Source organism: Dipteris shenzhenensis, chromosome 1 (assembly GCF_047967505.1).
Source record: "Dipteris shenzhenensis isolate YYH24624 ecotype China chromosome 1, Dip_SZ_1.0, whole genome shotgun sequence".
Lineage (NCBI taxonomy): Eukaryota > Viridiplantae > Streptophyta > Polypodiopsida > Gleicheniales > Dipteridaceae > Dipteris > Dipteris shenzhenensis.
This window is the reverse complement of record NC_141596.1, coordinates 22,576,755-22,603,050: the sequence shown is the minus strand read 5'-3', so window position 1 is coordinate 22,603,050 and position 26,296 is coordinate 22,576,755. Positions and strand designations below refer to the sequence as shown.

General features: G+C 44.8%; 1 protein-coding gene across 2 annotated transcripts in view; it reads right to left on the bottom strand.

Moving 5' to 3' along the window:
• Positions 1 to 25,630, bottom strand: part of LOC147905549 (Protein kinase superfamily protein) — a 58,996-nt gene extending 33,366 nt beyond the window's left edge. For both annotated transcript variants that reach the window (XM_087373249.1, XM_087373256.1), the window contains exons 1-3: positions 24,935 to 25,630; positions 22,991 to 23,431; positions 14,312 to 14,415 (exon numbers count right to left, since the gene is read on the bottom strand). In XM_087373249.1, coding sequence (XP_087229375.1) covers positions 14,312 to 14,415; positions 22,991 to 23,431; positions 24,935 to 25,441 — 1,052 coding nt within the window. In that variant the 5' untranslated portion in view covers positions 25,442 to 25,630. The remainder of the gene's footprint in view (positions 1 to 14,311; positions 14,416 to 22,990; positions 23,432 to 24,934) is intronic.
• Positions 25,631 to 26,296: the final 666 nt, after the last annotated feature.

The following is a 26,296-nucleotide window of genomic DNA, read 5'->3' as shown; positions in this document are numbered from 1 at the left end:
TTGAAATCTGCAATATTATCTTCATTGAACCCTGTGAGCAGTAAGTCATCGACAAGAAGAATGATGACTAAAATTTCCCCCCCATCCTTCTTGATGTAGAGGGTGCTCTCAGTAGGACTATTGTGCAGCCCCTTGCTGGTCAAAAAGACATGAATCTTGGCATACCATGCACAAGGCGCCTGTTTCAGCCCATACAAAGCTTTATTTAGCTTGCATACATGAAGTGCATTTTCTGAAATTTCAAAGCCTGGTGGTTGTTTGGCATAAACCTCTTCCAACAAGTCTCCATTTAGGAAGACTGTTTTAATGTCCAACTCATGAACATTCCACTCAAAATGTGCAGCCGTTGCAATAACATATCGGATGGTGGTCATCCGGGATGTAGGAGCAAAAGTCTCCTCATAATCTATGCCCTTTTTCTGAGCATAGCCTTTGGCAACCAGCCTTGCCTTGTATTTGTCAATGGAGCCATCTGGCTTCCGTTTCACCTTGAAAACCCATCGTGTACCAATGGCATGTTTACCTAGTGGCAAGTCTACAACATCCCAAGTCTGATTTTTCTAAATGGACTGCAAATCATCGTGCATAGCATTCATCCAATGCACATTGTCCTTTGCTTCTTCGAATGTTGTAGGCTCCTCCTCATCGAGAAGAGTACCTGCATATGCTGATTCCATCGAATTAGCACCTTCCATGTGCCTTACTGCACTACGAGTCCTGCCAGGTAATGGAGCATCAATCTTACTCTCCCTGAGAGTCTGTAACAGCCAGTTTGGGACTGTTTTTGCTGCATGTACGTCTGCAATTTCTTGCTGAACCACCTGTTCCATTGCCTATGGAGGTGGCAAGACATTCTGTGGCTGAACTGGAGCATCGGGAGGTGGCTGTAAATTCAGATTTGCATCAGGATTCAGAAATATCAGCAGGGGAACCCAAGGCAATGGGTGGCAACCCCTCAAAAACATCCTCTGAAGAAGAAGGCATATGAAATTCAGCCTTAAGTGTGAGCTGAATTTTCTGCAAATATCACGTCTCTACTGACAATGATTTTGCGTGTAGCAAGATTGTAGAGACGGTACCCCTTGCTTTCTACACTGTACCCAACAAATATGCACTTAATTGCCTTATCTGACAACTTATGCCGAAATTCAAGTGGCACATGAGCATATGCAAGCCAACCAAAGACACGGAAATGATCCACTGAAGGCTTTCTCCCATTCCAAACTTCATAGGGAGTTTTTGTTTTCAAAGCCTTAGTGGGAGACCCATTTAAGATGTAGTTGGCGCACATTAGACCTTCAAGACAAAATTTGTGAGGCATGTGTTTGCTTTTCAGCATACATCTGTCCATCTCCGTAAGAGTTCTATTTTTCCGCTCAGCTTTGCCATTTTGCTGAGGGGTCAGCCTCACTGTGAGCTGATGCACAATACCCTTGCCTTTCAGAAAAGCATCAAAATCGGCAGACAAGTATTCCCCACCTCTATCTGTGTGCAATGTCTGTATCTTGGGTCCAGATTCATTTTCAACCATGGCTGAAAAGTGTTTAAACACCATGAACACTTCTGATTTGCACTTCAGCCCAAAGACCCAAGTGAAATTGGAGTAATCATCAATAAAAGTAACAAAGTAGAGATGATCACCCAATGATGGAGTCCTCATGGGACCACAAACATCACTGTGTATAAGCTGTAATTTTCGGACAGCTTTAACTAAACCATCCTTTTTGAAGGGGAATCTGTGCATCTTGCCTAATCTGCACCCTTCACAGGCATGTGGAGGAGGTATTTCAAGAGGTGGCAATGCATCAGCCATAGAGTGCTTCTGAAGTGTCATCAAGCTGTTGTAATGCATGTGGCCATATCTGGCATGCCATAACTCTGCATTTTGCATGGCAGCAGTAGGAGTAGAAACTGCAAGAGCATGGACTGCTCTTTTCTCAAAAAGATCAAGCTGAAAAAGGCCACGCAGCAAAGTACCAGATAATCTCAAGGCATAATCATTTTCTTTGTCTCAGACACCACATTTGTCATCCTCAAAGATGACCTCAAACCCAGCGCTGTTAAGAGTGGACACTGAAAGCAGATTCTTGGTGATACCAGGCACATACAAGACATCTGAAAGTCTGAAAACTGAGCCATCAATGGCGGTAAGCTCAACTTCTCATGTACCACGTACTGAATATGACGAGTTGTTGGCACAAGTGACTTTCTTACCAACGGGAGGTGGATGCAAGGAAGTGAAGAGACACTTCCTAGAAGTGATATGCTTGGAGGAACTGTTGTCAAAATACCAAGTATTCAATGTTTCATTGACACTGAAAGCTAATGCATCTGTGGAAGGATCATAACTGCAAGTCAAAAAGGCATATGTATCATCATTACAAGTGGCTGTACTATCCCGAGCATCTGGAGCAGCCAGCCTAGAATCTGAAATGCAAGATAAAAAGGCATAATCCTGTCCAACAAAGTTGGCTGCAGCATCCCCACTGTCAGATGCACGGGGAGCTGAATCTGAAACAGCCATACCGGAGCTGTTTTTCTTCTCTTTTGCAAGCCTTTTCCTGCACTCTGCAATGTGATGACCTGGCTTTTTGCAGTAATGACAAAAACCCTTCTTCTTGGGCTTACTTGCATAATTCTTAGCCTTTTGTGAAGGCTGTCCTGACCCACTCGAAGGCTAATTTACTGATGTCTTTGCCTGTCCCTTTCCTTTTGACTTGAACTTTGAGAGCATAGCTTGCTCACCTGCACGTGAGGCCAAGTTTTTCCTGGTCTGCTCTTCCTGAAGCAGAAGTCCTATCAACTCATGAAAAGTGAGAAGATTTGCACCCCCCCTCAATGATAAGTTCAGCGAGGTATGAAAGTTGAGATAAGTCTCAGGAAGAGAATTCAGAGTGGTGGTAATCATCTCAGAATCAGAAATAATCTCATCAATGTTCAATAATTGCTTGTCACGATCTGTGACGTATTCCTTTCTCTATATCTAGACTTATGGATGGTTTGATAAATGGACACTTGTGGAAGGGTATGCCCTTTCAACGGGACACTTCCTATGAGGCACAACCCTTCACAAGAGAGACTCTATGAAAGAGACACTCCTATTGTAATGTACCCTCTCATCAAGGGTCACACCCTTCACAAGGGGTACACACCTCTTCATGCACATACACTTTGGAGTACACACCTTTTCATGTGTGACTCTTCACTTTCTATATAAGAGAGGCCCAATTGTATGGATAAGACACAACAGATACCCTACAGACATTCAAGCAATACAATTATTCCTTGTTCTCTGCTATTTCAGTCTCCTTTCTGTTCCTTAGCACATTTCTAAATATAGTAAATATAGGATTTCTTACAGTGGTATCAAAGCAAATTTCGCTCCTGCATGTAGGAAATGCCCTCCACCTTCTAGCGCCTATTTGATACATCTCTTTCCGCTAGAAGGACATCCGTGCACATTGTGCATGGAAGAGATGGAGAGGATGAGCATAAAAACTTTTAGCGCCAACCCTACCTAAAGTCATCAATGGCCTCTCCATCTCCCACACATCACGAGTTGATGTGAATGGACACGATAAAAATCGTGTCTTTTCATGTGCTTGGGCTGTCCCAAAACCAAGGGACGCACCTTTTCCACCATCGGACACACCTTTTGCTGAAGAGTCTTGACTCCTCACCCAAGGGACACACCCCATCGTGGCAAAAAGGACACACCTATTCATGTGGGGACACCCCTTTTAAAAACAGGGACACACCCCTTCATGAAAAGGTGCACCTATTCCAAGGGTCACACCCCTTCGAATAGGCACACCTTTTGGCACCAATCACTTTATAAGAGGGTACCTAGAGGGGTTAAAAAGAAAAACCCAACCCCAAACCTTAGGTCTACCCTAGATTACCCAAGGGTCAACTAAACCCACCCTTTGATTTTTGGGGCAACCACGCAACATAGGCAGACCAAACGAAAAAAGGGCACACCTTTTCAACGCCCATGTAGATTTTCGTCATTTCGCTCAGCCTACCTGCGCAGCCCCTAGCCTCGCCATTTCGCTCAGCCTACCTGCGCAGCCCCTAGCCATTTCGCTGCCCTGCTCCCCTCGCCATGTGCAGCCTTAGCCTCGCCAGTTTTCCGACCTTGTTTCCTGCCAGCCTGCAGCGTGAAAACAGCACCAGCCAGCCTTTTCTGCCGCAAATCAACCTACAGCCTTGGAAGCCCGCCATTTCTGCCGCGATCCAGCCTGCAACCAGTTTTTCGCCATTGACTGCCTCCCCCCCTTCTGTTTCGCCAGTCTTTCCTCACATCAGCAACCAGGTGCACCAGCCCCTATCGCGATCCAGAATTGGGTACCTTGCAGCCTGTTGCGCCATAGACAACCTGCCCCTTTGTGGCGCTACATTTTCCTGCCAGATCAGTGGCAGTTTCAGCCTCCTATCGCAATGAAGACAGCCTGTTAACTGCTAGGCCTAGATCTGCTCCTCGCCACCCATTGCAACATGGACCTCCGTACAGAAATCTGCAAGCCTCTTCTACGCAACAATTTGGCAGATTAAATTATTGCCAGGTGGAGTCTTTCCATTCTACTTCTAAGGATTCTCTTGTCATTATCAAATTACAGCAAATGAAAGACGCTTCCTTAAAGCATGGAAACCCCTGGTAATTCACCCGGCATTTCAAGGACACCTCACGCATCATCTACCACACAATATCGTGTTCAGATTGCACAACCAGCCCATTTCGGAGCTTTTGCATCTTGGGTCTTTTGTGTCACGTGCCCTCCTAGTGATTTGGACCACATCCTATATCTTTTGCGTGAGGCACCTCAGTTACATTACTTCCTCAGCACAGTACAGGTTGTGTTCCACGAGACACGAAGATACCTAGAACCCGATATTCCTCAAGAGTTTGCTGTCCATCTTTGGAGAGAATTTTACCCCTCACATTCGGCATCTCCAGGGTACTCTCCACCTCCTTCAGCTCCCAGATATCCTCCTCTACAGGTTGTACCTTCCCCAAGACAGTATTTACACACTGAAGGCACTCCTTGATATCATCCACTTCCGACAACAGCTCCTTATCCCTTCTCAGATCCGTGGACTTTGCAACCTACTCCTGTACTCTCACGAGCAGTAACACCTCTTTCGGCATCACCAGTGTTACCTCAGACAGGACCTCCTTTACCAGACTTCCACGGGTGGTTCCATCCTACCTCGCCTGCCCCCTCCAACATGAGCAACCTCAGGGAGCAGCCCGAATCCTCTTCCAAGAATGGTACAAACTAGAGCGCAGGTTCGTGCTTTTCTTACGGGGACCTCAGATATGTCGCAACGCTCGCGTGCAGCCTCTCCAAAGATCAAAGACTCAAGTCCAAAAAAGACCCCTGAAGTCAACGTACAAGGCGAAACACTACTGCAACTTCAAATTTCCCAGCTTCAAGACAGCATCTCCGACTTGGTCCAAAAAGTCCAACAACTCCAAGATTCTCACAGTACCACACATACAGAGGATGACGTGACGCAACCAGCGGACTATGCGGATTCATTCCCACCTGAGGTAGAAAATACTGAACTCTGTGCCCTCTACCGTTTACTCCAAGCTTCCAAAACTAAAAGACTTGACATCAAACTTCCGGAAGCCTACATTGGTCAACGAAATCGTCGAACAGTTGACCAATGGCTCGCAAAATTGCGCATGTATTTTGATATTGTTGACCTCACTGAAGGCAAAAAGATCGCCTTGGCAGCCTCCCTCCTCAAGGATACAGCTTTTCTATGGTGGCAAAGACGCTTAAAGGAACATTTTGAACACGTGCTCCGTAAGCAGTTCATACCTGCCAATGCGGACTTCCAAGCACGTTCAAAACTCCGACAGTTGGAGCAAACAAGCTCCTAATCTTCCTATATCTCTCAGTTCATCACATTGGTGCTGGAGATTGATGGTTTAACTGAGGATGATCGCCTTCATGCTTTCATCTCAGGCCTAAATCCCTCGTTACGCATTGATGTCCTTAAAGCAAACATCACCACCACAACTGGCTATTGCTTACGCAGAGCGCATTACAGATTTCTAAAACACCGAGAAGCAGAGTGCTAATCGCACACAGAACTCTACTATGGCCAAAGGTGCTCGCCCTCAAGATAACCTCAGGTTCGAAAAAACTCGGGTAATCAAGGTCAACGACAATCTCAAGATCCCCAGAAGTCTCAAAAATCATATGCTGGATTCCAACAGAAGCACCCCTCCAAGGAACACACCTCTTCTTCTTCACAAATTCATTACCGACATCCCCAACGTCAAGGTGCGGCCACTAACAAGAAGAACAGCTCGAGCACAAAAGGACTTTGTACCATCTGTACAGGCAACCATAGATGGTTTGATTATCCCAAGCGACCAAAGCAAAATTCCAATATGGAACCTAGCACTTCCCAAACAGAAGATGCTACCCCAGCACAAGACAAGAAAGGAAAAGCTATTCGAATGGCAAATACCATCCACCTGAGCCTTACCAGCAACCCCAAACCTTCCCTGGCCACTCAAGTACTTTGTGTTCAAGGATCGATTCGTGGAACAACGGTCACTATCCTCATCGACAGTGGCTGCTCTCATAACTTCCTAGCTAATTCTATGGTCGACAAACTTCGGTTGACCACCAGTCCTAGTCTCATGGACTATCAGATTCAACTTGCAAACGGAACTACTTTCTTGTGCAACACTAGGATCAAAAACTTGTCTTTTCGCATCCAACATTATACGGACAAGTTGAACTTCGACATCATGCCTCTTTCTCGGTACGATGTCATACTTGGACAACAGTGGCTCTACGACTATGATCCATCTATCAGTTTTCGCAGCCATACTATCCAGTTTGTCCACCAGGGAAAACTTATTAAGCTAACTGGTTTAAGGGACTCTCCTTCAACCCCAGTTGCCTCTACCCTACAAGTAAAGAAGTGGGTTCGTAAACGTCAAGTAAAGACTTCACTTCTGCTGGTTACGGCAGTAGAGGAGACACCAACAAAGGATCCTCCTGAATACCTCAACCAACCTTTTTTCCAGCCCTACCTGGATATTTTTCCACAAGAATTGCCAAAGCAATTACCACCTCGACGACCAGTGGATCACCCAAGCGAACTTATTCCCGACAATAATCCACCATCGAAACCTCCTTATCGGGTTTTTGACACTCAAAATGAAGAAATCCAAAGACAGGTGACCGAACTACTCGACAAAGGTCACATTCGGCCCACACTCAGATTATGGTAATTGTTGATCGATTGTCCAAAATGGCACACTTTGTTGCTTGCAAAAGCAGTACACGGGCTCCGGACATATCCAAACTCTTCATACAACACATCTTCCGACACCATGGATTGCCCAAGAATATCATATCCGACAGAGATCCTAAGTTTACCAGTCACTTTTGGATTTCAGTGTTCGAATCTTTGGGTACAACTCTACTGTTCAGTTCAGCCTACCACCCAGAATCAGATGGCCAGACTCAAATAGTCAACCAAGTTCTGGAAGAAATGCTTCGACATTATATTCAGTCACGCCTAGCAGCTTGGGAAGAGTATCTACCACTCCTTGAGTTTGCTTATAATAACTCTTTCCATAGCGCCATTAGCATGACTCCATTTCAAGCAGCTTATGGACACACTCCGATCGTACCAACGAATTTTGTACTTCAACATCGAGTGGCTCTAGCTGATCAACTGGTTCAAGAAATGTAAGACATTCTACTCCAAGTCAGGGATCATATGTGAAAAGCGCAAGAGCGGTATCAACGGTCTGCCAACAAACATAAACGTCACCTAGAATTTGACACTGGTGACATGATGCTATTATTTGTAGCCCCACATCGCTATAAGACGGTTAAGTCTGTGTTTCCTAAGTTGCGACCAAGATACTATGGACCTTTCCGGATCATCAAGAAAAATTCACCTTTATGTTACAAATTGGAATTACCACCATCATGGGGTTAAATCCAACCAACACTTCATATTTCTTAGCTAAAGACATACATTCCAGGCAATGAAGCAGTTCCTCCTGCAGGTGATTATGTCCCAAAAATCGAAGACGATTATGTTCTCCTTATTCCTGAGCGTATTTTGGACCATCGACAGCGAGAGACTCGACATCGACTTATCACAGAATTCCTTGTTCTTTGGCGAGATCTGGACGACTCCGATGCTACTTGGCAATCTGATGAAGACTTATAGCAGTACCCTAACATTTTGCAGCAGTATTTTCAGAATTTACCGTGATATTTTCTACATCAGTTCATTATCTCCACTTGGGTCTTATTTTGAGTGGGAGGGGATGTCACGATCTGTGACGTATTCCTTTCTCTTTATCTAGACTTATGGATGGTTTGATGAATGGACACTTGTGGAAGGGTATGCCCTTTCGACGGGACACTTCCTATGAGGCACAACCCTTCACAAGAGAGACTCTATGAAAGAGACACTCCTATTGTAATGTACCCTCTCATCAAGGGTCACACCCTTCACAAGGGATACACACTCTTCATGCACATACACTTTGGAGTACACACCTTTTCATGTGTGACTCTTCACTTTCTATATAAGAGAGGCCCAATTGTATGGATGAGACACAACAAATACCCTACAAACATTCAAGCAATATAATTATTCCTTGTTCTCTGCTATTTCAGTCTCCTTTCTGTTCCTTAGCACATTTCTAAATATAGTAAATCTAGGATTTCTTACATTGCTCTCTGAGATCCTGTAGCTTTGTGAGGTAGACTGACATGGAGTCACCCTCTTCCATATGTGTATTACTTAACTCTCTTTTCAAGAAAGATACCCTTGCATCATTCCGGGCTGCATACATGCTTTCTAAGATATCCCACGCTGCCTTCGAGGTCTTACACGACCGGATATGCGGAATGATAAATCTTTTCACTGAAAGAGAGATGCATGACAAAGCTAAGGCATCCGGTGAATCCCATCTCTTCTGATCTGGAGTAGTGACTATAGCTGCACCAACAACTTGTCCTGCAACTGCACCCTGTGCACGACCTCTTCCACCTACTTGCTGGGGAGGGGTATTAGGTGCCATACCTGCTCGCCGGATCTCACCCCCATTCACATTATCCCATAAATTACGAGAAATCAGAATATTGTGTACCATAAAACTCCAGAGGGAGTAGTTGGTACCATCCAACTTGTCTTCCTCTGAAAGACCACCGAACTGAAAATCATTCTGATTTTGCTGGGCCATGTCTGAGAAAGAGATTACAGCAAATACAAAACTGAATTCCCTTGTTAGGAATGAAATGCACAACTCCCAAAAAACACAGCCAAGCACTGGCTATAAATGCAACTCATATTTCTGCACTTGCACTGTCAGAAATCTGTCCAAGCATCAGAAACTCTCCAGAATTTGCCAAAAGTGCTGCAAAACACTTCAAGAAAGGCAGTATGAACTGAAATCTCCAAAATTGCTCTCCCAACACAAAAGCCCCAAAATAGGCCTGAAATTGCAACCAGAAAGGGGCAAATTGATCAAAAGCCCCAAATGTTGCAAGAATTGCGCTCTGTCTGCAAAAGCCCCAAATTTCACTACGAAATTGCAGTGTAATCACAAAATCCCCAAATTTCTGCAAGAAATTGAACTGCAAAACTAAAAGCCCCGAATTTCGAGCTTGAAATTGCAACTAGAAAGGGGCAAATTTACTAAAAGCCCCAAATCTGCAATTTCTGAGCAAAAGCCCCAAATTTCAGACCAGATCTGCAATGCTTGCTCCAAGTGCAGCTCCAAATTTCTTCAACACCTGCAAAGTGTTTACAATGTCTGCCCGCAAATACAAATGGCCGTACTGTACAGACGAGCTGTGTGATGCAGGCTATACGGCAAAACAGTACAGAATGTACAGCAGGTACGAAGAGTGTACGGAACAGTCTGTACGTCTTGTACGGAAGGCAACGCAAAGAACAGCCAACAAGCTGTACGGAAGAATTCGCAGGTACTTGTACGAGCAGCAACCAAAGATCAGTATGGTCAAAATGACGCAAGAGCTGTATGGCTGGCGATGACGAATCGTACAGATTGTACGGACGGCGCTGTCAACGAGGGCGTACGGAACTGTACGGCGGACGGGCTGTATGGCTGAAGACCTGCTGTACGGCGACGATGGCGAACTGTACGGAATGGAGCTGCAGGCTGTACGGCGCTGCAATTGTACGGGCGACGAGACTGCAACAGAGAGAAGGTACGGCCAGCAAAGGGAGTTCGCGGGAGCTAGAGTCCGAGAGTAGGGAGCAAGTCCAAGAGCACGATCTGGTCTGATACCAAATGTGAGTGTGAGTGGAGAGAGAGCAAGAGAGTGAGTTGAGAGCTTGAAAGCTTAGTTGCAATAGAAGAGTGTGAGAGATACAACTGAAGGAGTGAGATTAGGTTTTGTCCTAGTGACAAAACCTTAGTAGTCACTAACCATAGTTAGTGGACTAACTAAGGTTAGGGGGCAAAACCTCTTAAAAAGGGAAAAGTGCCCCTAGCTAGCTTATTAAATTACATTGATCACTGAATTATATCTATAATTCTAACAACAATTGCTGAAATTGCATTGCTGGTTTTAAAAGGAATCAGAGTCCTTCTGAACCCTCTAACGGGCTACTGCCCATTTCCTTTAGGCCTGCACCTAATATGACAATGGAAAATCAAATTTTGTAGCAAGATACTCTAGTGGGTGATGCCTCAGTTCAGCCTATGGCTGATCTTGTTTCTCACCTGAAAGTACAGCAGGGCAGGAAGTAAGATCAGTACCTCGTTGGCCACTCCGCACTCTTGAGGACAGCAAGCTTTATGCACCACTTCCTAGCTGGCACTAGAGACACTGAGGATGACCCTTTTTGTGAGTCTGCTTAGGTCAGTAGCATACTTGAGGCAAATGAGCCTAACTGTTTTTTATGATGCACAAGATAATGTGCATTGGATGCAGGCAATGCAAGGAGAGACTCATTCCTTTGAGAAAATCCACACTTAGGAATTGGTGGACTTGCCTACCAGCACATCAAAAAGGCATAGATTATGATGAAACCTTTTCCCCCACTTCTTGTACGTCCACCGTTAGGTGTGTGGTTGCATTGCCCACATTTCATGGATGGAAGATCCATCAACTAGACATTAAAACAGCATTTTTGAAGGGCGACCTCTAGGAGGAGGTCTATGTCACTACAATGTAAATATCCTAAGTCAAAGTACAGTTGACCATTTATTTGATCATAATTAAAGAGTTTTATATGTGTTAATTATGGTCAAAGAGTTATTTTAATGGTCAAAGGATTGACTACGGTCAAAGATACTTGACTCCAGTCAAGTAAACCTGACTGCGGTCAGAGAGTGTTGACTTCGGTCAACAAGACTTGGCATGCGCCAAGAGGGTTAACCCTGATTAACCAAGATGTGCCAACTTTGGTTGGAGAGACTTGGCTATAATTAAGGCGCCTTGACCTTTGGTCAAAGCTTTAATTATAATCAAGAGTGTTGACTCCGGTCAACCAGAGAATATATATATGTTTATTTGTATATATATTTGTTTAGATGTGCACGTGTTCAGTGGGGACGCCCACCGTGACTAGGATTAGTCCACAGTGTGTTATTTGCATGCAAAGCGCTAACAATTAATGGGTACCATGGTGGTGCGCTTTAATTAATTGTTGCAGGTACTAGGAAGGATTATTTTTCCTAAGCGAAATGGGAGCCTGACAAGCATCTAGGAGGCGGTTCGTGTGACCGAGAGCTTTGAAGACTCCAAAATGGCCCTTAGTGGCATGTAATAGGACTTAGTCTAGATCTAGACAAGTGGCATGTTGCCAATTTGAATTGAGCTTGAAGCTCTTGTAATAAAGTGGATTATTCACGTTTTAAAAGTAGAGAGGTTTCCAGACAGCTCTACGCTGAACTTCTGTAACAGATTTTTCTTGGATGAATAAAGACCTTCGGGGGGGTCCAGCCCGACGAATTGTCCTGGGCCCTAGTGCATCTCCAGAGAGAGGGAGTGAGGGAGAGCTTTTGAGAGTATAAATCCCGTCGTTTAAGAGTGGTGATATTGAAGCCATAGCTGTCTTCCACCGGTCAGTCTGGTTTTATCTATGTTTCTCAACCCATTGGATTTGTGGAACCTACAAAGGAAGAAGACGTGTGCAACTTCAGATAGGCCTTGTATGGTCTGAAGCAAGCTCCTCAATCTTGGTATGCAAAGATATATGCATTTTTTACTAGACAGGGAATGTGGAACATATACCTTTGTAAGACTAGAATATATCCAATCATACAAAATGAGATTTTTTGTTGTTCTAAAGTCCAAAAATCCACACAGAAAATAAAAGAGAAAAAAAGAGGTAACAAAAACTTTTTGAAAAACAAAAGGAAGACATACTTAGCAAGCAAAGCAACACTTATGTCGTCATCGGGGAATGTAGAATAGTCCACATGAGAGCACCCTCTATATCAGAAAAGAAGGGAGGAGGGATTTGCTCATTAGTGTCCTTTATGTCAATGGCATGCTGCTTGCTGGTATAATGCTGCAAAAATTGCAGATTTTAAGGCTGACTTACAGCAGCAATTTGAGATGTCAGATTTGGAGTTGCTTCACTACTATTTGGGAATCTAGTTTATACAAGATGATAGAGGTATTGGGGCTGTTGCAGTCCAAGAATATTGGTAAGCTCCTAGAATAGCTCAGATTTCAGAATTGCAAGCCCATCTCTACTCCTAGGGAGCAGGGCTTAAGTTGTCCGTTCATGATGCCATGGAACCTTTTGATGCCTCTATTTACAGCCAAGGTGTGGGATACCCCATTTATTTATGCAATACACGTCCTGACACTCAATATGCAATGTCTCAGCTGAGCAGGTTTATGCACAGCCCAAAGACTTCAATTTCGCAAGCTGTGAAGCATGTGCTCTATTATTTGCAAATCTCTTGGTCTGCTCTTTCCCAAGAGGGGTGACTTTCCCTTACATGTTCGGACTGGGCTAGTGATTTTGATACTCAGCAGTCAACCAGTGGTAAATGTTTCTTTTTGGATACTCATGCATTTCTTGGTTAAGCAAGAAACAGTCTACGGTGGCTACCTCATATGGGGCTGGGTACAAGGCAGCCTTCACAGCCATGGTCAAGTGTATTTGGTTGAGGTGTTTGCTGGGTGAGATCTTTATGCATCATTGGAGAATCCTACTCCAATTCTCATTGGCAATCAAAGTGTCAATGTTGTGGCATGGAATCTTGTGTTTCATGCAAGTGCTAAACACATTGAAATTCATTATCACTCTGTCAAGGAGCAGCTAGATGCACAGGACATCAACTTGTTCTTCTACCCTACACAGCAGAATGTGGCAGATCTCTTCACCAAAGCATTATCTCATCCAAAGCTTGAGGCCTTTCGCAAAGCATTAAACTTTCGCCACATCTCTTTCGACCCCAATTAGGGTCCATCCTAGGGTTTTGTCTCTATGACTAACCTAGCTTTGTAGTTCATTGTTCTTGATGCAATTTCATTCTAGCTTGCTTCAACTCCATTCTCTCGTCTTCTTTAACTTCCATTTCCAACATGGAGTACACTTTACTTTGCACTCTGGGAGGGGTTTAAAAACTTTATGGCTGGTATAACTCCCACAAAATCATTCATAATCCAACTTGAATCTACAAGCAAAGAACAACGAAGAAAAGGAGTTTGTAAGCAACTTTAAACAGACTATGAGTAAATGAGAAAAATAAAAAATAAAAATACTTTAGTAGGCAAAGCTACAATTATGTTCTCATCAGTACCCAAACATAAGCTGCCATTTGGGTTTCAAAAGATCCCAGAGTCCCATCTAATAATAACATTATTACTCACACACACACACACTTTTTTTACAAAACTCACACACACACATTATTATTATTTCACGTACACACACACACACTCTCTCTCTCTCTCTCTCTCTCTCTCTTTTTTTAGGGGGGGTGAAATCCATGTATTTTTTATATTACAAGCGGCTGTCCCCAAAGTGGAGAGCAGCAAATTACAAGATCAGAAAATTTCATTGTAAGACAAGTAAACGGTGAACACACACACACAAACACACATGTCACACGTGTGAGAAGTCTTTTAACTGGGATGATAGCAAATAGAACCATCAATGTCACCATGCTATTGCAAAGCAATATAAAATTATTGATTGAACGAAGCAAATAATACCAACAATCAGATTGAAATTATAAAATGCCCATATATACACAATCCTTCCCAATGATAACAATACATAATGATGCAGCAATGGGAAAGTGAAACATTCTAACCTTCCCTTGTCCATCTTTACAAGGTTCACTGCCCCTTCATCTGTTCCAGTATAGTGGCTTCCTTTCACTAATCGACATGGGATTCCCACATGGTCAGCCAAAACCTGCAATTAACACTACAGTTCATATCCTTTTACACTTATAAAACCAATATGGCAATATCATGCTCATGCAAGACAAGCAAGTGCTTCACATATACATATCTTAATTGGAAATAACAAGCCAAACTAGGTTGTTTGGACTAGAGAGAAATTCATCAAAAAAGTACACTACAGAAATCGGCATCACAATCTCTATTTCAAACCACCTCAATGCAATGAATAACAATCCTATAAAGCATGAAGTTCCCATCGACAGCCCCAAGTTATAGGAGGCAGTGTGCGTTTGTATGCTCCTCTACTCAGTATCTAGTCTAGGACAGTTTTGCAGTGAGGGTTTTAGCCCCTCTATACAATTGTATTCAGCCCTTTGGTCATTCTTTATTCAGTTGTATCTATTCCTCTTCAGAGGCCCACTACATTATGTCCCTCTTATTCTCTCTCTCACATCCACAACATCACTTTGTGTATTGAGTGCATCATCTTGCAGTTTGCAGTTTGTGTTGCGCAGAAGAGAGAGTGAGGATAGTCTATCTCCCGCTAGACTGGTATCAAAGCTTCAGAATTTCTTTCCTGGGATAGGGAGGGTCAGTTTAGGGGCAGCTCCATTGTATTATGGTCCAAACAAGATCCGATAAGGACACCATGAGCACCACTAAGCATTCCAACACAAGGGGGGATGAGGGTTAAGTGCCTCACCACCCCCACCACAAAAATCCTAATTCTTTCTTCAAGTCCTCATCCAAAATGAAGCTGTTATCAACCAGCATGTGAAGCGTCTCTCTACGACTGAAAAAGTGAACTGGATGGCCTTATGCGTGATGTGTGTGCGGTACCACTTCTGCTCATCGGGCTGTAGATAGCCTCCTGTATCCGCTTGAGCCTTCTCATCCGGAGTCATCTTTGGCTTGGACTCCTTTTAACCAGAAGCATGGCCGTCTTTCTTTTGGAACTGGTTGTCCTTCTTCTGATCCTTACCCGTTGTGTTATTTGACTGCTGCGGGGCTTTGGAATCTTTCAGGACATGCTTGGGCTTTCCCCCGTTCAGCATCATCTCCTAATTCTGTGCAAGAGTCAGCGCCTGCTCGTAATCCAACGGATCGAAGTTCCAAATGGTAAAACGTATGTTCGTGTCCAATCCTCGAATGAATTGCTTCATCTTGGCGCTCTCTGTCACGCCCAACTGTTGTGCCAGTGTGATGACCTTGTTACTGTATGTCAACACAGGCAAACCATTCTCGGAGAGACGAGCGAACTCATCCTCCAAGTTAAGCAGATATTGGGGCGGGAGAAAAACAGGCTTTGAGGTCGGCCACAAACGTTGCCCAAACGAAATTTGTCTTAAACGTGTTTGGGTCAGTATACTTACTAGCCCAATGCTGCCACCAAGTCACCGCCTCACCTGTAAGATGAGGGGCTGCAAGGTGGACTTTATCTTGCTCATCTTGAATGCGTGCTAATGGAAAATCAGCTACAAACTGATGAATAAATTATTACATTGCTGAATGGTCACACTTACCATCATACTTAACAAAATTTGGAGTGGACTCAGTGAGTGGTGTTACCTTTGTCGATGGCGAAGCTGTGGCGGAGACGGCTGCTGCGATCAAACTTGCCTACATAGCAGCTAGCATCTGTTTGTGTGGGAGAAGCATCGCCTCTCGGTCTAGCTTTTGTTGCCTCTCTGCCTGGGCGAGCTTTGAGCGTCGCAGTGCCTCCTCATTTTTACGTTCCTCACGCATCATCAAGAATAGTTTTTCAAAATACATGGTTCCTCTTTCTTCCATAGACTTTTCTACTTCTTTTTCCTCCAAACGTTGTTTTGTCTGGTCTAGGTGTCTTTTGCTTTCTTCCAACTGGGATGAATGTTCTTCGAGTTGCTACAGCAAGACCCAATTCTGCTCTAGAAGATTCACCTTCGCTTCTTAAGCATTTGGCAGAAGCGTATCTTGTTGGTAGTCTTTCTCCTCTTCAAAGTCTTCGCGGTTGAAATCTTTTCCTGACCCTTCCATGGCACTTGATTGTGTGTCCTTTCCGGATCTCAACACAACCATACACTCGCGATAATCAAGCTGGATATAGACCGAAGCTCTGATACCAATGTAACATGCAACAGTTATCTAATCGTGTAATTCACAGCAAGACCTTCTTTAAACCTTTAGCGAGGAAAGAGCGTTGTTTACCATAGAGAGAGAAAGGAGATGAGGGTAGAGAGAGAGTAGAGTCGACAACCGATTGGGTCCCTGTACCCACTAAGGGCCCCCTCCCCCAATCAGGGGAGAATTTGTTTATACTTGGAGAACTGAGAAATACAAAGAACACTCTTCGAGAGAGCACGGAACGCGCTTCTGAAGAGCTCACTGTGCACACGTATAGTAGACCCAAAGACCTAAGAGACAACACCGACCAGTACCGAGACCTTGATGCTGTCCACACTAACGATGTAGGACGCTTCTGCAAGGCAAGGGAGAGGCTTGTGCTGTCTACCGGAATGCAGGGTTACTGCATGAGTGAGAGAGTGATAGCTGAGAGTGATAGATACTGAGAGAGAGTTGAGATATGACTGAGAAACTAGAGCTAAGAAGTAGGCTGTGTAGCCTGTAAAGAAAACTGAGAAAAGCTGAGGAAACAGTGTCCAAACCTCTCTCCGTTTGCTGGTCCAAACCTCCAACTGTTGTGCTGCGTGGACACCTTCAGATCAGGCTTAAACTGATGGCCAAGGGACTGAGGCTAGAGCAGGGCCAGAACTGACACAAGGAGGCTGGAGTGGAGCTTGTAGGAGAGCTGAAGGCAGGACCACTGGATGAGAAAAAAGGGCAGCCTAGGGGCCCTTTTATAGGGCTGGACTGAGCCAACCCAGTCTGTAAACAGCTGACTGAGTCGGTCTGTTTTACAGACTGGTTGGTCTACAACCAGCCTATAAAACAGACCGACTCAGGGGAGTTTTTGGGCAGCCTTTGCAGGCTGCCTTCCCTGCTTACCTGTCCAGCCTTTGGAGAGCCTAAAGGGACTCCTAACCTAGGCTAAGACCTAAACTATAAGATAGAAACACTTAACCTACTGTTCTCCAATGGGTACTAGCTAGTGAACAAGAACTGACTTACTGACTTGACCTAAGGCTGAGAGACTGACCTACGTAGCTTGTGCCTGACTCTCCCTGGACAAGGGCTCACAAAGGGGTCACAGCATACGACAAAATTTCCTATTTGGGAACTATAATGCACTTGTCGATGTAGCCAGTGTGTCACCTTGCACCCAAGTGCAGGGGTGCATGTGACAGTATGGCACAGAACCGAACGTACGGAACGTTCCGTACGTTGAACAAGGGCAACCATGGACTTTGGTCTACTTCTAGTGGTGGTGGTGAGACGGAGAAGTTAGTAAAATGTGAATTGAAGGCAGGAATCCCATGAGATAGTCAACTACACTACCTCAACTGCTGGCCCACTGCCCAGGGCTGTCACTACCGCTGCCACCTCCTTATAGAGCTGTGATATCTCTTGGCCTAGGCTATGGATGAGGCCGTCTTGCTCCACCTTTCGTGTACGAAGGTAGTGTATCTCGGATCTCCATGACAAGGTGGTCCCAGGCATCTGATGGGATCGTGTGAGTCGTGACCATGAAATGCTGGGTATGGATATAGTATGAATTTGGGGATAGTATGAAGTGGGGGGGGGAGAGAGAGAGAGACACACACACACCCACACAGAGTATATGCGTATGTATCATTGATGTCTAGAGACTAGAGGTGGTCCCATGTGGACAAAAAAAAATTTAGGACCCATGTTTGAGTCCTCACATGTGTATTAGACTTTAGGGTTTCCCATTACATTTTACATGTACTAATTGTGTGTAACTCTAGGCAAAACTCCTCTGAGATTTTCGGAATGTTTCTATTTTTGGGGACTTTGATAAGACATCAAGAAATTATGTTTACATTTAAATGGACATATATGAAACAGCTTTGTGTAACTGCTTTGTCAAGTGTCAATTGCATCTTAGCTTTAGAAACAAAACAAAATGAAAAGCCTTAATTATGATTCTCTAATCTAACTAATTCCAGATGTCTCTATTGAAACTCCCCGCCATTTAGCTAATCTACACCAAAGCTCTCGTAAGTTGTCAGTGGGATTTGATGGCTATTCTTTCGCCATATGGGACATATTTATCATCTTCCACCTCTCCTTTATCACACAACTTGCAGGTCGACATGTTTTGACTGTTCTACTCCATGTACATGCTCTAAGTATGTAACTATAATTTACTTCAGTAATACTTGTGTGCACAAGACGGAGTGAAATATGTTTTATGCATTGTGTCAACCTTGGGACAAGTCTTATTGGCTGTGGAAGTAGGCTAAAGCAAGTGCTCTCTAATTATGACATGATATTAGAGATATGTGCATAGTTTTTCTAACATGGTATCAAAGCCTCGCTGTCAATCTTGGATAGCCATGGTATCAGAGCCCAAAGGGAATAACAAGTGCATCTTGCCTGGAGATCAGAGCATTTGCTTGAAAGGAAGAACTCAGCTTGTAGAATTTTAGATACACTCCGACTTCTGAATGACGGGTACCTTTGTGAGAAGGAAGGTGACATAGACTCAGATGAGTCTAGAGAAACAGAGGGAAAGATTCGCCCAAGATAGAGAGTTAACAACACATGTGCTCCAAACATTCAACTTCTATAAAAACTCAGAAAACACACAGTACTGTGAATTTATTGTAGCATGCAAAATAGTGATTTCTTCGATAAGATTGGATTATCAGAGAGTCAATCAGACGCAAACCTGTAAATATATCTAGATCAATCCAGGAACATGCCCAAACTCATCTGTTAAAAACACAACACATAGTGCAGTTCCAATCATGACAGTCACTCATAAGGTTGAGAACCTGTACCTCTTTACAGAGGGGACAAGAGGATGATGGTAATCTTGTATGTTGATGGTCTGATTCTTAAAGGTGATTACAAGGGGAAGATTTTGCTAGTCAAGGAGCTCTTGATAAAGGAGTTCAAGATGAGTGATCTAGGGCTTCTCCTCTACTTCCTTGGAATAATGAGGCGCACAAAGAAAGCACAGGATGTTCATTTCAGAGGATCAGTATTGCTATGAGATTTTGAAGCGGCTCCAGATGGAGGACTGCAAGGAGGCAGTGACACTGATGGAGGTCAGGCTGAAGCTGAGTAATGAAGATACTTCTCAGTTGGTAGATGCCAGCAGGTATCAACAGTTGGTGGGCAGTTTGCTTTAAGACATTTCTTTTGGCGTTGGTGTACTGTGCCAGTGTTCTTCAAAACCAAGGGAGACTGAAGGGGAGGATTGCAGGTGCTCAAGGGTACTAGCACATACTGAATCACTTACAGCATAGGCCCAGAGCTGGGAGGATTCTGTGATTCTGATTGGGCATGTGATTGGAACAACAGATGCTCAACATCATATATATATACCTTTGTAAGACTAGAATAAGTCCAATCATACAAATTTAGTTTACACAGAAAATAAAAGAGAAAATGAAAGAGAAGAAAAAAGAGGTAAACAAAAAAAAAACTGCAGCACATATTGCAGGAGGACCAGGGACCCTGACAGCAGCCTGAACAGGTCTGCAGGTCGTCTGTGGTCAGCAGACTGGTCTGCCTGAATCTGTATGTGGCTCATCCAGCCGGCTGTTTTCTACTGACCAGGTCAGCCTGTTCCACAACTTACAGACTGGGCTGGCTGCTATAAAAGGGCCTTGAGGGCGCAGTTTTCCATCCAACTAAAGCCCTTCAACTGAAGGCATGCACGAGCAGAAACACTTCCTTGTCTACATTTCTCAGATTTTGAGCAGTCTTCTCTGATTGGTGGCTGCCCAGCAGTTTGCTGGATGTTTGTGGCTTCTTCCTGAAGCATTTGGCCACCCTCATGGTTGCTGTAATGTGAAATTTCTGGAAGTACACGTGCTGCTCTATCTCTCTGTTCATTTACACTTTGTGGGTTCAGAAATCGTTGTACATCTTGAGGTGTTTGGAAAGAGTTTTCGTAGATCCATAAGCTGCGTTAGAGGTTCAAGCATTGAGGCCTTTATTTCTAATAAGAAACACTGAAGGTTGTAATACCGAGTTACACGTGGATGCGGTGGATGCCTCCATGAGGTACCTGTCTTGTTTTCAAGACCAGCAGGAACTCAAGGACATGTATTCTCTCTATCCATTAATATAGACTTCAGCGGGTACAGGTGGTGAGAGAATGGAGCGTGAAAGCCTTCTTGGCGAGCAGAGGGGGATGTCTTATTGCAGAGGCCATCAATGCCTACTACACGACTTATGTCAAGGTTGGCTTCAAAGAACTCGAAGTGCTAACATGAACAAGTGTTTCAGAGGCTTCCTCATGGCACAGTTGCAAGATGTTGGAAGCGGGTATAGGCGAACACATAGAAGGCCTCTAAAATGGAGGGAAATCCTGTTACCAATGGGTTACTCCAGTGGGGAGCTTGTCTATGGAGATTGCTAGAGAGTGATCTAGGATTTCTAGGACAGCTGGTGATGGGGATCTATGTGGAGCATATGGATTCCATTACTCATGTGGGTTACTTGGCTATGAATGATGGGTTGAAACAGACCTTGGTGGCAGCCAATTGTCTTGGGACTGCTCGATTGACCGTGATGGAGGTACCACAATTGCTCAAGAACACTGACATGCTCATGATAAGAAGTGGTGCCGTGGACGGTTGGTCCTACTTGGATGGAACCTATGTTCCCAGATGGCTTCCCTTGATGGAGCTGGACCTGGAGGAGCATGGGCTGCACATTCAGGTTCAAGAAGTGAAGATCAGGGACGCCTTCAACTTGTTCCTGAGAGCTGATGGAGCATCTGCATCAACAAGGGGTATAAGCCCACAGTGGATAGGTGAGACAGGCTGCTGGGAATTAGGAGTCACCTCCCCACCTGTAAGCCCCCATATAGGACATGGGGGAGGATGACCTGTAACAAGGTTTGGGATCTGAAAAAGACGAAGCCATGGGGGCTCAACAGAGCGAAAAGAAGAGAGCTGTGGCTGCTGTTGTGTTGCCATCTGTGCAACAAGATTGGCAGCACATGGACATGGTGCTATGCCCTAGAGGGTGGACAGAAAGGCCCATAGATGGGGCAGCAAAGAAGGCCGTATAAGCCCTGAAAAGGTCGCCAAGGCACTGCCAGTTAGCAGTCTGCAGCCGTAGTCAGGCCCACATGAAACAGGTCAGGCCAGCCTGGAGAGGCAGCCCTACAGGTCTCTACATCAACCATACAGACAGTTGGTCGGGGTGCAGGGTCCGCCTGCCTCTGGTTGGCTGCTGCTGGCCAGACCTCAGGGACACATTTGCCCACATAAAGGGTATACTAAGTCACTAATACCTCACAGTTAGCTACGTAGAAGAGCAGCAGGTCTAGGGATCCAGTTCAGTAGTAAGTACTATACTCCCTTGGCAGCAGACCTTCAAGAGGAAGTAGAGCTGCAAGGAGACCATCCCACTGAAGCTCCACAGGAGTACACAGTGGAATATGTTGGAGGTGTTCTACAGAGGTAGATGACAGGCTGCAGCACGTCGGAGTGCTCACAGCCCACATCTCAGCAGCACCCACGCTGCTAGATGGAGCACACCATGTATCACGATTTCCCTATTTTTTGAGTTTTCTATAATACACGTTTTGGCTGTTTTTCTGCATGTACATGCATGTGTCTGTAATTTATGCCATGAAAGGCCGTGTGCATAAGACAGAGTACAAGACATGTGGCAAGTGGAGGGACAGGAACGGATTCCTTGGGCATGACACTGCAGCAGCACACACCAGGTTACTATGTTGATGTTGCACATTACATTTCTCTATCTTTGTGATGCTGTTTTATACTCCCATAGGCCTCCTCCAGCAGGCATTACTGCCATCCTCATCATCATGTTCTTCTTCTTCTTTCTCCTGCTTTTTCTTCTCCTTCTCTCCTCGAGCATGACACCGCACACAACTAGCAGCACCTGGGTTGCTATGTTGACGTGGCACACTGTGTTCCCCTTTCCCTATCTAGCGATGCTGTTTTACATTCCCATAGGCCTCCTCCAGTGGAAATTACCACCGCCGCCTTCTTCTTCCTCCTGTTCTCCTGCTCCCGCTCCTCCTTGTTATCCTCTTCCTCTTGCTCCGCCTCCTCCCCCCCCCCTCTCTCTCTCTCTCTCTCTCTCTCTCTCTCCCTCTCTCTCTCTCGTCACTTCTTCCCCTTCTCTATCCATTCACATGTATCATCAGCCCAGCCCGTCACTAGCCCATCCCCCTTAAGCCAGAGACTCGTTCAATGTCTTAGTTTCAAGTTTATACAGCCTGTAAGTATGAACAACATCCTGTAACAATAATTTTCAAAACTGAACATCATCCTGTGACAAGCGTTTTCAAAACCTACACACAGAGTTGCAAAGCCCATAGTATCAACGTCTTTAATAAGAAAACGAGTGTATGCGTCAAAATGATTCTGCATTCCTAGGAAAATGAAAGGCCAAAGTATTTCCCCATGTTTGGGAAACTACCTTGACAAATTACAGCACAAACCCTGCAAACATGGTAGTTGCTATACCTTGAACAACAAAGCTCGATGCCGGGACAATCCAATTTGAAGACAGCCTAGCGGTAAGACAATGTTGTTCAGAGATGTCCTGAGCTCATAACTTCTTGTCCTCCATCTCCTCAGCATTTCATTTGCGTCCACAACAGGGCCACCCATGTGTCCCACGACAAGGTCTGCAATTTTCTGTACAAGGTCGCTTTGCTGTGGACCAAATTCACCTTCTCCACAATCAATAGCAAGGCAAAGAGCTGCCTGTTCAAGTTGTACAAGGTCAGGGTCAATTGCTCTGTTCACCAAAACCACCTCATAGCCAAGCGAGTCTGTTAAAGGGGTGCCTTGTAAGTCCCCTAAAGAGGGCATTTTCTCCGAGGTGCCGAAGTCAGATACAACACTGTAGACATCATAGAACCCATCCACCACCTTCTCCTCGTAATCAAGTACGCTATAAGTCTGCAATCATCCTTATTAGTGAGAGTCAGAATGGTGATCTACCAATGGTACGTTCTAAAAAAACAGGACAGACTTGAAAGCAAGCACTGAAAGAAAGCTAGTGCAAGGTAGCAGAAAGCAATATGTTTATGAACATAATTAATAGGCTAATCTCTTTCTCTCTTTTTTTGCGGGAAATTCTTGTCAATATACATATACATATAAAAGAAAAAGGCAGCCTCATATCGAGACAGTTATTACAGAATCAAACAAGTCTCTACTTTTAGGCTCACAGGCCTTAGAGTTCCCTTACTTTACTGTTAAAGGACATCCTAAGAGCTGCCTCTAAGTCCTTGAACCAAACTCCAAAATGCTTCTCAAAAACACCCTGTTCTGGGATAGCCAAATACAGCTGATTACTGCAGCCCTGATAATCTGCCACACTTTCCATCATTCATAGAACCCTTATCTCCTAATAGGACCAGCTTCTATCTCAAAGGAAAGCAAATTTGCATACTGTTGAACGACCGAATCGTCCTCCTCCACACAAGCATTACTGCAGGACATTCCCACAAAAATATGGAAGACTCTCCTCCCTAGATTTGCAACACACAAAACGGCAAGATTCTTGGGTTCCCCTTGGATACCTGGTCTTAACAGGGTCGCTTACCTATCGGAACCCTCCAAAGCATTAAGTTATACCTAAAAACTGGCGTGGCATCCCAAACCTCCATGAGCCTTCTTCTCCAAGCATCCAATCTGTCTCTAGGAGCATTCTTTGCCCGACTTCTACCAGCCACACCTGCAACCCAAAGTCCATGACTTACCCAAATCTATCAAAGTGCATTTATGGCGTTCTTTGCCTGCATCACTCACAAATTCCTTTAAATTGCCTCTATCAAGACAAATCTGGTTGGTCGGCCAGTCCTCAATTTGTTCAAACACTTTGCATAATCACCTTTTGAGTATTAGACAGATTAACTGCCTTGCAACTGCTTCTGCACTAAACCAAGCTCCTCCCCCACACACACTCCTAAATTCAACAGTCGGAGCTGCTTACTAAATTAGTTACTGTGTGGAAGTTGACTTTCTCTGGTGCTTCATGGGTAGGGAGTGGTTTACTGCAGGGAGATGCTTCTCTCAGTAGGTCATTGTGGTTGTCGGAGTGGGCATACAGAGGGCAGTTTAAGCCACTAATTCTAGCAGGTAGACAGGCAAAAAATTAATAGGCTAATCTTGCAATCCTCTCGACCACAATATAGCCATTGAAACGGAACCGAGTTCACGAAACAATGGTTAACAGCTTTCACATTTGCGCATCCTATTCTTCGATAGGGTCTGGATGACTGATCGTAGAAAGGGCTTTATCATCCCGCACTAGCAAGCTACTCGTCCAAGTGGCAACGTTGACTGTTTACAAAACAAACACCTAAGCGTGCACTCTCTACCAGATCATTAGGTTAGGTGAGACATTTGTCAATTTTGTTTTCGAAAACGAGTTCCACCGTCATCACGAAGTCTTACCCAATATCTATGCGCGGAAAAATCACCCACTGAGCTGCCAGGTGACGGGGGACGACCAAGACTGATCCTTTTAGCTGCTCTGATCTGCAACGATTCCGGATCATCCAGGACATTTTGATTAGACACGCTTAATGCCAATGCTAGCTCTACTTGATACTCTTCTTCGTAATACTTGAAATCGATCGAACCGCCGGCTCCAGGATCGCTCTCTAGTCTCGGAGAAGTAGTGTTTTCTGCTGCGCTTTCCAACCTCGGCCTGGGAGTCCCATTCGAGGGAAGCAGACTGTGCCGGGCATTGGTAAGCCATCCAGAGAAACCGGAGGGAACTCTCTGATCAGCTGCGAACGAAGGGGAGGGGGCGTCGGACTGAAGGGCAGAGTCCGCAGAGGCGAGCCCGCCGACAACGTGAGCGCGACCATCGAGGACACGGCCACCAACGTCGTGAGGGCGAGAGTCGAAGGTGTCGTGGCTACCACCGATGTGAAGCTTACGGAGGATATGTTTCATGGTCAAAGGGGAGGGAGGGGGGAGGCAGGGGTCAGAAGGAGGAAAGCATGCAGGAAGGGGAGGCAGATCTGGGAGAGTGGAGGGGGAAGGGAGGGGTACAATTCGCCATAGCCATAGCCATAGCCACAGAGCTTGCTTGCTTGCTTATCAGATGAAGAAGAAAATGAAGATGATGAAGACGAAGAAGAAGAAGAAGAAAGAAAATAGGAAAAAAAAAAAAAGGATGATGAAAATTATGCACCGGATCCCCCTCCCCCCCTTTGTTATTGGTCAACGTTTATCTTGACCAACCCCTTCCCCTTTTCCCCGGGCTCGAGCACACTCACCCCACTCCGTGTGTCGATCATGTTCACCACCTAATGCTACATCGTAAACGACAATTTGAAATAGAGCTCCAGCACTCCGTCTGTTGATCGATGTTCATCACCTACCACTGCTATTTCGCAAACGACAAAATTTGAAATCACCATACCTGCCTCGCCTGAGCAAATGTTCATGCTTAATGACCAGGTTTGGAGCCAACATTTTTTGGGCCAAACAATGTGAGGTCATTATACTAACCACTAGTGTGTCTGATTTCTAACTCACTGTCTTTGCTTCAACGTTTTTCTGCCATTGTGTTGAAACTCAAGTTTGAAGCAACCATTCACAGATCTGTCAGTTCCGGTGGAGTCAGGAGGTCCTAAAACTTTTGTGTTGCTCATCATTTGCACTCCAGTGGTATTTACTAATAGGTATATTTGCAAAAATGTTTTTTGGTCTATGTGTTGGACGTGGTGATTAGGACAACGGTTTCCAAAACCATCTGTTCCATTGCGTTCTTGAGGCCCAAAAACCCCTAACTATTAGCTCTTG